The sequence below is a fragment of the Heloderma suspectum genome, chromosome 2 (assembly GCF_057233095.1).
Source record: "Heloderma suspectum isolate Gila_16-S chromosome 2, 16-S_ref, whole genome shotgun sequence".
Taxonomy (NCBI): domain Eukaryota; kingdom Metazoa; phylum Chordata; class Lepidosauria; order Squamata; family Helodermatidae; genus Heloderma; species Heloderma suspectum.
Window position 1 is genome coordinate 164,087,977 of NC_139459.1, and position 12,638 is coordinate 164,100,614.

Sequence of the window (12,638 nt, forward strand, 5' to 3'; positions counted from 1 at the left end):
GAAAACCCACTTCCGCCACTTTTATCATGGACGCCCTCGCTGTGCTCAAAATGGCGCCCGGGGAAAAAGTAGCTTCAAGGCTCCTCCCCCCCGCCCCGCCCCGCCCGGCCCGCCCCGCCCCGCCCCGCCCCCGCTTCCAAGCGGATGTTCCATCGTTTCCTTCCGGTTTGTAGCGGTGGACTTAGGACCATTTTCCACGCGGATTTCCGCGCCCGGTTGGTAAGGGAGGCGGCTGGGCTTGTAATGCTCATGAATGAGGGAGTAGCGCGTGTGGGGGCTGTTCTCTAGGGCAGGTTTCCCAAGTGGGTCGGGGAGAAGCGGGGGGAGTGGGGGCGGCACCTGTACGTGAATCTGGGCTACGGGTGGCTCGCTGTAGCAGTCGGTCGCCACGTGAAAGAGCTCACCGAGCTGGCGGAGGGTATGGCATGGAAAGCACGTTACCCTTTTCATGTGGTCCAGGCCTAACTAGCCATTATTTGTGGTTGCCACCAGACTCCTGAGTGTCTTGGATTGCACAGAGGACCCGGCGAAGGGGGGGTGCTGTTATCAGGGGAACCCAGGGCTAAACAGTTAAGCAAAAGGCTCCAAGTCTTTGAGTCTCGGTTGTTTCCCCTTAAATTTCAAAAACCTCCAAAAAGTTATTAGTCGGTTGCCACTAATCCAAAGGGACACTCTGTAGTTAATACTTTATGTCCGCTAAGCATTTGGAAATCCCCTCAGTTTCTCCTCGGTGATTATTTCGTATTATCTTACAAACCTAAAAAATCTCTGTTTAGCGGCTGAGTATAAAACAGAGTATTTAGTCATATGTAGGTGGTTGGAACCTGGATGAAAATGAGTGCAATTGATCAACAAGAACTTAACCTGTAGTTCCAAAAATAGAACTCCTTGGCTGCAGAGCTTTTTGAAAGTGCTATCAAGAATTAGCAAAGAGTGGCCATTCATCTTTTGTAATGTGCATCATACAAGTCATAGAACCCGATCAGTTTAGACTAGCTGAGGTTTCTACTGTCCATGCTAATTAATTAAATTGACTCCAATTAAATGAATTGACATGAATTAAAATGTTGAACTACTGGTATGGAAGGACAGAAGTTCTAATTTACACCCATTGGGGTTAGTCTAGCTAGGAATTGGGAAATTCTGTTAGAGCAGGCATAGGCAACCTGGTGCTCACCAGGTGGTTAGGAAATTAACTCCCATCAGCCCTAGTCAGCATTACCAATGATCAGGTATTATGGAAATTGTCCAAAACATCTGGAGGGGAACCAGATTGCTTAGTCCTATGTTAAGAGCATTTCAAGATACTGAGCAGTTATTGGACAACTGTTAATTAGGCAGGATGGGAAGTGGAGAAGGAGTTGTTTTGATATAGAAATACTCATTAGGACTAACTACTTTGCTGGCTATCTCTCAAAATGGAGTTTTGCCTTTTAAAAATAGAAGTAGGTAACATCAAGCTGATCAAATCTTGGCTGATATAAGCCAGGTTCATTATAGCTGGGCTTTAAAGGCAGAAGAAGCATGGGAGGTTTGTGGTACTCAATAGCCAAAGCTTTCTGAGCAGTTCAGAATAAGTAAAGGCAAAAGTTCCCTTGGATTATGAGCCTGCCCGGCTTGGAAGGGGTGTGCATGAATCTTTTCCCAACCCCAGATACAGCAACTGGTTGGACAATGATATGAAGCGAAGCTCAACCCCTAAGGACCAGAACATGTAGTTACTATGGGGATGCCACCTAGGGCCTTCTTACAGAGAGTCATTCCTCTTCTAGCTGCAGCATATATATATAAAACCTTACTGTGTGGATCTTTATGATCCCATTGTGAGTCTGCCACTGGCAAGAACATGAAGATGTCAGTGTGGTGATGTAGATCCACATTCTATGTAGCTCTCTCTGTTAGAACAGATCCATTATAAAAGAGAAGCCTTTGTTAGCATCTTCATGCTAACATGACTGTTAGTAATGACTGTTGTGATTTTTGTGGGGACCTCGAGTTCAGTAAATGCATGTCTGTTCCCACTCAGCATCCAATTTCCAGTCCTAACAGTCCCTGATAGCCCAGATCTTGGGGTGGGATCAGACCTGTTACTAATGAAAACAGGCCGCTGGAAGTGGGACACACCAGAATAAAAAGCAATTGAAATCATTATTTTAAATGACCAGTGATTGAAAAATAGTAACAGGAATTCTTAGTCAGGAATGCAAGATGTTTATGTCCCAGACTTTCATGGGGCTGAGAGAAATTCCAGACTTCAGAATCACATTTCTGGGCACATAGGAGAACAGCCTCCTGGGATTTTCCAGCCTTGATAGAAATCATAAATGGTGTGTGTCTCTGTTTAAAAACCTGGGTAATTTAAAAGTGTGGAGTAGGCTTTGAGTTTAAAAGTTGGCCAAACCAAATTCCTGAACGCGAAGTAAGTTCTTGAAATGTGAAGGGAATTGTGCTTTTGATGGGAGGGGAAGGAAGATTCTATGTCTTCCCCCTCCACCTATTTTTGGTACAATGGGATACTTCAGTAGTAACAATCCTTTTAATCGAAGTTAAGGCTGTCAATGGCTATCGGCAGGATGGCTGTGTAATACCTCCTGTATTGGAGCGAGTATGCCTCTGGATACCAACTGCTGGGGAGTATGAGGAGGGGGGAGGGGTGCTGTTGCACAACCAGGCATTTGTTTGGCCATTGTTGGATCAGATAGGTCTTTGGTCTGATCCAGCAGAGATGTTCTTATGTTATCTATTTCCCTTTGCCTCAGGAGCTGCTGCTGCTTTGGGCTGAGAATCATGCTGCTTCTGCCTCTAGTGGTGCTCTTGCTTTCTGGCCTGGCTTCTCCAGTGGAAGTGAAGCGCCCACGAGGTGTCTCCCTAACGAGTGAGTTCCTAGCAGACAATACCAAGCTAGGTGGCAACTTGGAAATTCTCCTGTAACGCATTGTTCCATCAGGAGGCAACTCCTCCTGTTCCTATTGATGTGGAGGCTGGAAACAGGCATATCTGCCTGTTTTGTAAATCTGTGGATGCGTCTTTGATTTGTTAGCTTCAGTGTAATAACTGTTTGTTTTTCTGGGTGAGAAATGGAGGCATGAGGGAGGAAAGGGACTCCATGTGTTGGGGCTGCTTTTACCTTCTGTCCTACACTTCATTCTGTTTCCAAAACAAGAAACAAAGCGCCAGTGTCCTGATACTTCAGGCCACGCATGCACTTATTTCCTGCAGAGGATGGGTGCACTTCCAGTGACTTTCTATTCCTTGTTGGTAAGTAGAAATGTGACAGACTTGGTCCATTTCCTAATTCTCATTATTCTCTGAGCAGTCTCGGTTCTTTCAGCGGCAGCTTGGTTTGCATGTAATGCCCAATGCCCAGCCAGGACTTAGTGTTATGTGCATGACCTATAGTGAGCCCAAGTGAAGTCTTGGGCTCATGTACTCCCTCCTCCCCTCTCCTCTTCCCATGTGTCCAGGAGGAGGACTCCTGCCCAGTTTAGTTTCACTTTCCGCAAGGGGGTAATAATTCATTGTGGCCTATTTAGCATCATGTTTGTCACCCAAAATGTGTGCTGTGTTGCTCTGTGCTTGGGATATTGGCCATCTGGCTTGGATAGCTATCTGGATTGGCGTATTTGTGTTCAGTGCTTCCCTTGCTTGAATCCAAGTGTCTTTCTGTCATCTACAGACCATCATTTCTATGACGAATCAAAGCCATTCACTTGTCTAGATGGCTCTGCAACGATAGCCTTTGATAGAGTCAATGATGATTACTGTGACTGCAGAGATGGCTCAGATGAGCCAGGTAAGTGAGGCATGTAATTCAGAGTTGCCCCACTAGCATACCTTGCCCCCATCAATGAGCCTTGCTCCTTATAATTGCTGCTGTAATTAGATGTTTTCTAATATTGTGCTTCACAGGGTTACCCATCCCTCATCATATGCCTCCCCCTCTCAGCAAGGGACACTAGCACTCCCATCCAATACTCCCATCTCTATTAATCCTATTATGCTCCACTCCTATATGCACTTACCTGGGTTTAAGTCCAACTGAACTCAGTGGGGCTTACTTCTGAGTAGACATGTATAGGATTGTGGTGTTAGACTATCAGCAGTGGAGTGTTCCTTTCCCTTATACAAAACTTTAAAAAAAGAATTGCAAAGAAGAGAAGAACACTTCAGCAGAAGAGACTAGGCCCCCGCCTATCTCTGAGCAGCTGCTAAGCACCCACTTGGCATTATCTTCTCAAAGCTTGGGGATAGGATGTATGAGACAGGGCGGGACCTGTACCTTGCTCCTGCTGTCAACCTTGGCAAGAGAGCCTGCATTGAAGGTGGGGAGTAGGGGGGATGGAATGGTTGTCTTACATTTCTCTTCAGAGCATGGGGCAGAGAATGTGAATGTAAAAGGGGTTAAAGAGTAGGAATGATAAAATTGATTTTTGAAAATATTATATGTCCTAATTCCATTTTCAGTAAGACTGAGGCTTTGTGGTCATGTCTGTATTCTGTTTATACACAGTTTACTGCAATCTGTCCAGAAGTCATGGGACAGGGTAGGTTGTAAAGGCCAGATAGGGAGTGAATATGTTTTTGTTTATGCTTGTGAGTGATTTTTGGGTGACCTTTCTGTCACCCAGAAAGATCAACTCTTCATGGTGATAGAAGAGGGCAGAGCAGTCAGAGTGACTTTGCAGAAAGTTTTAGTGGCAGGATAAGAACAATGAGCCACTCCTCTAACAGTTTTCCTCCTTTCCATATGTCAGGGTGGGAGGAAGTTATAATTTATGCCCTTCATCCTGTGGCAGGTTTTTCATATAGACCCCTAGCTTTATCCTCCCTTTCTCCCATGGTAAAATGAGGGTTATATGCATGAAGGAGAAGGAATGGCAGGTAGATCTGTTTCCCAGGATGGCTGTTCAGTAGTTAAACATTGATTAGCCCCTTCTTATAATATTTGTCTGAATCTGGAGACTGTTCTATAATTGGGTCTCAAGGCAGGAAATGGTATTGCAGATGCAAAAGATGGCAAATGGATTTCTCTTGCATGGATGGACAAATGGGGGAATAGGAGAGGAACATATGTGCTGAAACTGCACAAATTTAACTACACACATGTTGTAGTTGTGATGGGGAGGGGTATAAAGTCTGGCTCCAGACTCGAGACGGGATTGTCTAGAGGGCTGGTGAAGGAGTAGCTGCAGAAGGATAACGCAAGATAGAGAAAAGGATTCTGCAGCAGCAGCGGTGAGCAGCATTGTGCTTAGGGCCTCCTTCAGCCAATCATTTGTGTAGAGGGTTGAGCTAGGTCTGTTTTATGGGACTGGAGAAGGCGGAAATGTAGCAAGTTGTTTGTGAGTCTGCTGCTGACACTATGGTTGGGGCAGAGATCTAAATCTCTGTAGGGCTTTGATCAGGCCATGGTGCATATCCTAAGGCCACTAAAGCAGAATATGTAGGCTTCTCTTAAAGTTTTAAAAGCTGGAAATATATTGGATGGGGTTTTCGGTGATTGTGTTGTGACCACCTTCTGCTAACTATAGATCCTAGACTTTTCTCACAGTATTTTTTATCTTTGTCCCTTTGCTGTAAGTCACCCATTCAGTGTATCCAGACCTCACCCTCCTCAGTCCATTGTGCAAAAATGAAAGAAAACCCAACTGTTCAATGTGGGCAAATCAAACACATTCATGGCTCACCTAATTTACTCCAGTCAGGGATTTGGGGGTCAGGGGAGAGAACTGAGGGAAGGATGGGGAAGTAAAGTTGGGCTGTAGGTGTCCTGGACATGGGCGGGAGGCGAACCTCATCCTGCCTTAGGATGGTTCCTCCTCTTTTCCTCCCCCACTCCCATTTGTTAAATGTAACCACAGCTATCCTCTATCTTCCCAGGGACTGCTGCATGCCCCAATGGCCGCTTCCACTGCTCCAATGCTGGCTACCGTCCTCAATACATCCCCTCCTCTCGCATCAATGATGGTATTTGCGGTAAGCATTGCTAGCTCATGGCAATGGAGTCCTCTGGCTGTGGGCAGCTGAGCCCAAGTGGGTGGATGTTAATGGCTCTCCTTGTCTTCTCCCTTTCAGATTGCTGTGATGCAACAGATGAGTACAACAGCGGCATTGTGTGTGAAAACACCTGCAAGTAAGCCATAGTCGATAACCTTTCAGGAAAGCTTTTCTCTGCTTGTTCAAGGGGCTAGTTTGGGATTGGGCTAGCTTGGAAAAGGTAAACTGTTGGTCCCAGGTACCAACTTCCAAAGTCTGTGTAGCTTCCAGGAGAATCCCAGTTTCCCAGTCTGAAGAAATCCACTTAACAGTTTTATTGTTTAACCATAGATGATTTCAGTGATAAAACCACAATTTTAAAAACAGAACACAAAATCCATGATAACCTGGCTGAATCTGTTTAATAGACAAGTTGCTTTGTCAGTTCATTGTATTTTTCATGAATGGCTACAGTGACATGGTTCACACAATCATCTTCAGCCACCATGGTTTGCAGCATGTACTGGGCGCCCGTGGGTGGGTTGTAACCAAATCCCTGCTCAAAAGTTGTTGTGTTATCCGAACCCAGCAAGGGTGGGTTGTTGGCATGGTTAACAAACCATCCAGAACCCATGAGCTGTTTTAGGGTTGTGGGTGTTTTGTTACCCACCCCAACAACCCACCCTCTCCCGGTCCAGATGATGCAACAACTCAGGAGTGTGGCTTGGGTTATGGAATGGGTACCCAGAGGCATCTGGTATGTGCCACAAACCATGGTGGCTTATTTAAGCCACTGTGATTGAAAATGATTGTGTGAACCTGCCCAGTAAATAGAGCAGCTCTGTAGGTCAGAGGCGGGCAGACTTCAGCTCTACAGGGTTTACTTGTTTTTTGGTAGAAGTGCAAGATTCACCAGCTGGACCCAAAGGGAAAATAATCATTAATGAGCAGAATTAAGGAATAGGGTACCTCTGAGCACATGTTCAGGTTTTGTTTTCCAATACTAGAATTAAGCTCACAGTTCCCCGCACCAAGCCTTCTTCATTTTAATTGCCTAATTTGGGGTGGAGGAGCCTGTTTCATTTGTTATTTTTGTTAGACAATTATAAGTCGGAAGCTCTTGCGATCTCCTGCAAACCATCCAGAGATCTACCAGTAGATCCCAGTCTGCCTGCTGTCCATACCTGCTGTAGGTCATGGCTTTTAGTGTTTCTTAGTATATTTCTATCCTGCCTTTCCACCCTATTTGGGTCCATTGGGTAGCTCACAACCATAAAGTTTGAAACAGAATTGTCACATAATCACAAAATAATAATGCCAGTTAAAATCAAATTCTAAAAAACACATGCATGAATACAGTGGAAAGTAGAAACATAATCCCAAAATGCCTTGTGAAACTAATGTTTTCAGCTTTTTAAAGATCAAAAGAGGTTGTAGTGTGGATTTGCAGGGAGAGAACACATAAAATTTTGTGGTGCTCTCTTACTTGGATTATTTTTATGTTGCTGTTTATAGACTTGCTGTCTTCAGCTTATTTTAATGTAGTATTTTATGGTGCATTCAATATTTTATCATAAGCCTCTCTTATGTATTTGAAGGCTAATAAATTAATAATAAATACTCCTCAAGTTACCCATAGCTCTTGCCCTACTACCACACAATTCTGAAAATGTCGTTAAATATAGAGCTTTTTGGAATAAGAACTTGCATGTGTGTGAAACTGAGAGCTGTCTTTGGGTACACAGCCCAAGCTAGTCCCTTGGTGACTGTGCCGTTGCCTGGGTTGCACCTTGTTGCTTTGTCCATTCTGCTATAGGCTGTATGCCTGAAGCAACCTTGACCACCCCTGCCCCTTCCAGGTTGGGGTCTCTTTATGTGCACAATTGGAAGATACCTTTGGGCTAAACTCTGGCTGTCTCTTTCCTTGCTCCCATGCAGAGAGATGGGGCGAAAGGAGCGGGAGGAATTAAAGCAGAAGGCTGAGGTAGCCAGAGAAGGCTTTGAAATCAAGAAGGCCCTGATGGAAGAAGCAAGTAAGAGAAAGGAAGAAAAACAGGTGAGGAGGCTGGCATAGGAAGTGGAGGCAGCCTGCTGATGGAGGAACCTTACCCATTGCCAACACTGCTGTGAGACTGGGTGATTTTCTTCTCATGGGTCCATTTTGGGGGCACCAGAGGAAGTAAAGAAATGGCTCTTCTCAGGCAGGCATTTGGCTGGGAAATGAGACCCTTCCAAGAGAAGTGGGGTCTAGGAGGTACTGAATCAAGGTGTGGTGGGGGATACTCTGTGCACCTTTCCCATTGGCAGCTGAGCTTGCTGGGAAGCTTCTCCTCTGCAGTCCCTGTGTTACTTCATCTTATCTGGAGTACTGGTTGTACATATACATTTTTAAAATGTAATATCAAGTTATGTTTATGCAGCCTTACAAAACAATTGCTCAACAATACCCACCTTCTTGGACATTTCTCTCATGTTCCCCTCAAGAGACCTTAACTAAACTGGATCATACTGGCACTGAAACAGAGGGTAATTAGTAGCTTGTGATGCTGTCATGGGAAGGGCTGGTCTTGGGTTGTATTCAGAAGACCTCTTTTTTCCTCTTTCTCCCCTCCCCTTTTAGAAAAAGCTGACTGAGCTACAGGAGGGCAAGAAGTCTGTAGAGGAGCAAGTGGAGACTCTGAAGTCACTGAAGGAAGCTGCTGAAAAGCCTGAAAAGGAAGCTAAAGAGATCCACCAGAAAGCTTGGGAGGGTGAGTGCGCTGTACCATATGAAGGGATTTAGTGACACTAGGAGTCTCCTTGTTCGTTGCAAGCCAGCCGCCTTCCTTCTAAAGAGATGAGACCAAAGAGATGAGCGTGTGTGTGTGAGAGAATGAACTGCAGTGGGCAGTAGGTTGTTCTGTGGCAGGGAAGTTTTGCACAGAGTCCAATAATGAATGGGAAATGGCATTTTCTGAATTGTAAAAGGATAGTGCCTCTGACAGAAACTGATTAACAAAATTGAGAAGTCCCAATAGTGAGATCTTTGGGAAAAGATGGCAGATATATGAATTTGGCACAGGAGATCGCATGGCTCAGGGAAAGCATCCTGACTTTTCTTCTGCTGATCAGGCAAGCCAAATGTTTCTGAAAGAATGAATTTCCTTGTCCTTGACCATTCACATGGCTACTCGTGCCCTGAGACCTTCAGAGGAGGCCCTTCTCGCAGTCCTGCCACCATCACAGGCTCGTCTGGTGGGAGCGTGGGGGAGGGCCTTCTCGGTGGCTGCCCTGAAGCTCTGGAACTCCCTTTCCAGGGAGGCGAGAGTGGCACCCTCCTTGGTATGCTTTCACAGGTACATACAAACTTTTTTGGTCCGGCAGGTCTTTGGGGATAGCTAGTCTGGACCTGTGAGAATATGATAGATGGATACTATAGTTTATATTTCTTGTCTTTTAAAATTGTGATATTTTATACAATTTTAATATTGATGATTTAATTCTATTTTAAACTTCTGTATATTTCTATTTATAGGTTTTAACTGTATAAGTTTTTAATGTTGTAAAGCCGCCTTGAGTCCCAGTATTGGGGAAAAGGTGGGATGATGATGATGTGGGGGTTTTGCAGGCAGGTGTTGCCCAAAACTGGTTTGTTTGGAGGCAAGCTTGTGTCTCATATGCCTGCAGGGCTGATCCTGTTTCGCTAGCTGTAGAGCCGTACTTCCATGATCTCCTGCAGTCTTCACAGCTCAAGTAGATTTAAGGGCCTAGGGAGAGGGGGTTACTTCCCCCCTATCATACTTTGGGCAGGATCATGTGAGTGAGTGTGTGTGTGTGTGTGTGTGTGTTTGGGATAGTTTAACTTACAGAATTCACTGTATGCAACAAGATGCAGTGATGTCCACTGGCTTGGATGGCTTTAAACTCAGCTTAGACAAATTAATGGCAGGTGAGAGGTCTTTCAGCTGCTATAGGTTGTGATATTTAAATCTGGGTAATATCCAATGGTGGCTAGAGAGGTACAATTTCCAGAAATTTTGAAGCCATGAAAAAAACTCTTCTGAAAAAAAACAGAAATTTTGGGAAATAAACAACACTCTTTTTTTTAGCCCTCTTTAGATCTGTAAAACCACTTTGTTGCTTAGTACAGCTTTCCCCACCCAGGTGCCCTCCAGAAGTTTTGAACTTTAGCTTCCATCAGCCCCAGCCAGCGTGGCCAATGGTCAAGAATGCTGGGTTTTGTAGTCCAAAACATCTGGAAAACATCAGATTGGGGAAGGCTGCTTTAGTAACAAATAACTTGGTTTGCTCATAAAATTATCATTAAACTTAAACTTTTAAAAGTAAACTGAGTAAATTAGTAATTCTTGTCTGAATAAACTATACTTTTAAATGCAATATGCCAAACATGATAATTTTAGGAGCAAAGCAAATTATGCATAATGTATTTTAGGTTCCTATTTAATGTCTGATCAGAGCAAGTGGCCCCTGAAACATCTAAATCATCCTAGAAGCCAAAAGAAGCAGGAAGAACTGAAAGCTGGTGTACAGGATCTGTTCCTATTTGTAAGGAAGTTTAGGGAAATTCCTAAACCTGTTCCTGTTTATGGGGTGGATTTTAAGTAAATTGACCTGAAGGAAAAGCTATTGAGATTTTATTTAACTAGGAAAGACTCTACTTAGGAATGGTAAGCAACCTGTTTGAAAAGTGATGTTTTATTTATTTTACTTGTAAAGAATTGCCATTAATGAGCATCTTATTTTTGTTCATTTTGAAAGGTTGTCTCTAGTGGTGGTTTTAATCCCAAGCCTCTGCCAAAGGGACCAGGCTACTAAGTTTCTTTTAGGTAGAGATGGTTAATTTTAGCAGCAGCTGTTAAAAGGTTTTATAGGTGAAGCAGCACTCCCTACTGAGAACTTTTCTAAAAACTGTGGCAGTGAGTTCTATAGATTCAAGTCTCAAAATTAATTTTTAAAAAAGGAAAAAAGAAATGTGTGAGATAAGCCATGTGCCGGTCTACCACATCTGGTGGCTTTGGCAGGATAATCTACAATGTTCCTTTCACATGTGGGCTTTAGATTAAAATCACATTAATTGACTGCTGCAACATTTAGCCAGACCAAGCCCAGAAACACTGGATGCACATTTTGTTCCAGATTATGATATGGCGACTCTACTCACACGTTGGGAAACTGAGCATGACTTTGGAGCATCCTTAAGTGTCTGTCAGTAAAGATGTACTCAATCAATACTTTTAATAAGGAATGGAATAACTATGCTGGGAAACTTACAGAGGGGATAAAAAAACATTTTTCCCCATGGCTTCATTATTTCCAGACATTTTTCATCTCTTGTCTTTCTATAAAAGTCGTCATATTACATAATTTTTAGAAATAATTTCTGGGAAAGTAAAGGCTGGGTAACAATATATAAATACCTTAAATATTTTATGTACTATTCTGAAAGAAAATATTTCATAGTTTAAAGCTGTTAATTTTCCAGTTGGGGGGATGGGGACAAAAACAGTGCTTTGGGGGGGAATGTTTCCCCCCCGATTCCCCCCCCCGATTCCCCCCCCCGATTCCCCCCCCGATTCCCCCCCCGATTCCCCCCCCCGATTCCCCCCCCGATTCCCCCCCCGATTCCCCCCCCGATTCCCCCCCCCGATTCCCCCCCCCGATTCCCCCCCCGATTCCCCCCCCGATTCCCCCCCCCGATTCCCCCCCCCGATTCCCCCCCCCGATTCCCCCCCCCGATTCCCCCCCCCGATTCCCCCCCTTTCTTTTTCTGGGTCTTCACATCTCTGATGGTGGCACAGCACTAACGCTGATGAGATTGTGCTCTTGTAAAGCAATGCTAGTGCAAAGGTTATTTGCTGCTGCAAATTCAGCACTACTGCCAAATTTCAGTGGCAAAAAGCCACGTTTTCCCTTTACACTTGGAGACGCTAATGATGTTGCGCTAGCTTTGGCTTACGCCAGCACAACATCATTAGCCCTGGCACTGCACCACCATTGGATGTTATCGCATGTGTTCAGGGCAAGATACCTCTGAATATCAGTTGCTCTTGGATTGAGGGCAAACAGTGGCAGCGGGCTGTTCCCTTCACTTCCTGGTTTGGCTCCTTGGAAGCATCTGCTTGGCTGCTGTTGGAATTGGGATGCTAGGCTTAATGTTTCATTTTTAATTAAATTTATATGTCACTTCACACAACCAAAAGGAGTCTCAAAACAATAGCATATTCATGACAATCATGTAAATTTACTTAAAAATGTCCATCCCGAAGATCATTCCCCATCCAGCATAGGAAAGAACAGCAGAAATAACCACCATGGTCCTTAAAACCAGTCTTCCCCAGCTTTGTGTCCTCCAGATGTTTTGGACTACAGCACCCAGCTTTTCTGACCATTGGCCATGCTGGCTGGGGCTGATGGGATTTGAACTCCAAAACATCTGGAGGGCACCAGGTGGGGAAGGTTGCTCAGAACTATCCATATGACTGAGAGAAGAGAAGTCTTTATGTGGTGCTGAAAGGATGACGGAATCGGCATCAGGCAAACTTCCCTGGGGAGAGCATTCCATAATTGGGGGCGGAGGGGGTTAGTGCAGAAAAAGCCCCTTCTCTCATCACCGTTGTCCAAACATTTCGCAGAGGGGGCACAGAGAGAAGGGCCTCAGATGG

The 12,638-nt window shown here is 44.6% G+C and overlaps 1 protein-coding gene across 4 annotated transcripts in view; it reads left to right on the forward strand.

Moving 5' to 3' along the window:
• The first annotated feature begins 169 nt into the window (after positions 1-169).
• The window catches only part of PRKCSH (PRKCSH beta subunit of glucosidase II), a 67,871-nt gene continuing 55,402 nt past the window's right edge, over positions 170-12,638 (forward strand). For 2 of the 4 annotated variants that reach the window (XM_084835676.1, XM_084835677.1), the window contains exons 1-7: positions 170-219; positions 2,760-2,875; positions 3,677-3,793; positions 5,881-5,976; positions 6,076-6,133; positions 7,915-8,032; positions 8,597-8,726. In XM_084835676.1, the coding sequence (XP_084691802.1) occupies positions 2,788-2,875; positions 3,677-3,793; positions 5,881-5,976; positions 6,076-6,133; positions 7,915-8,032; positions 8,597-8,726 (607 nt within the window). In that variant the 5' untranslated portion in view covers positions 170-219; positions 2,760-2,787. The remainder of the gene's footprint in view (positions 220-2,759; positions 2,876-3,676; positions 3,794-5,880; positions 5,977-6,075; positions 6,134-7,914; positions 8,033-8,596; positions 8,727-12,638) is intronic. The other 2 variants (XM_084835674.1, XM_084835675.1) reach the window with 1 other exon arrangement.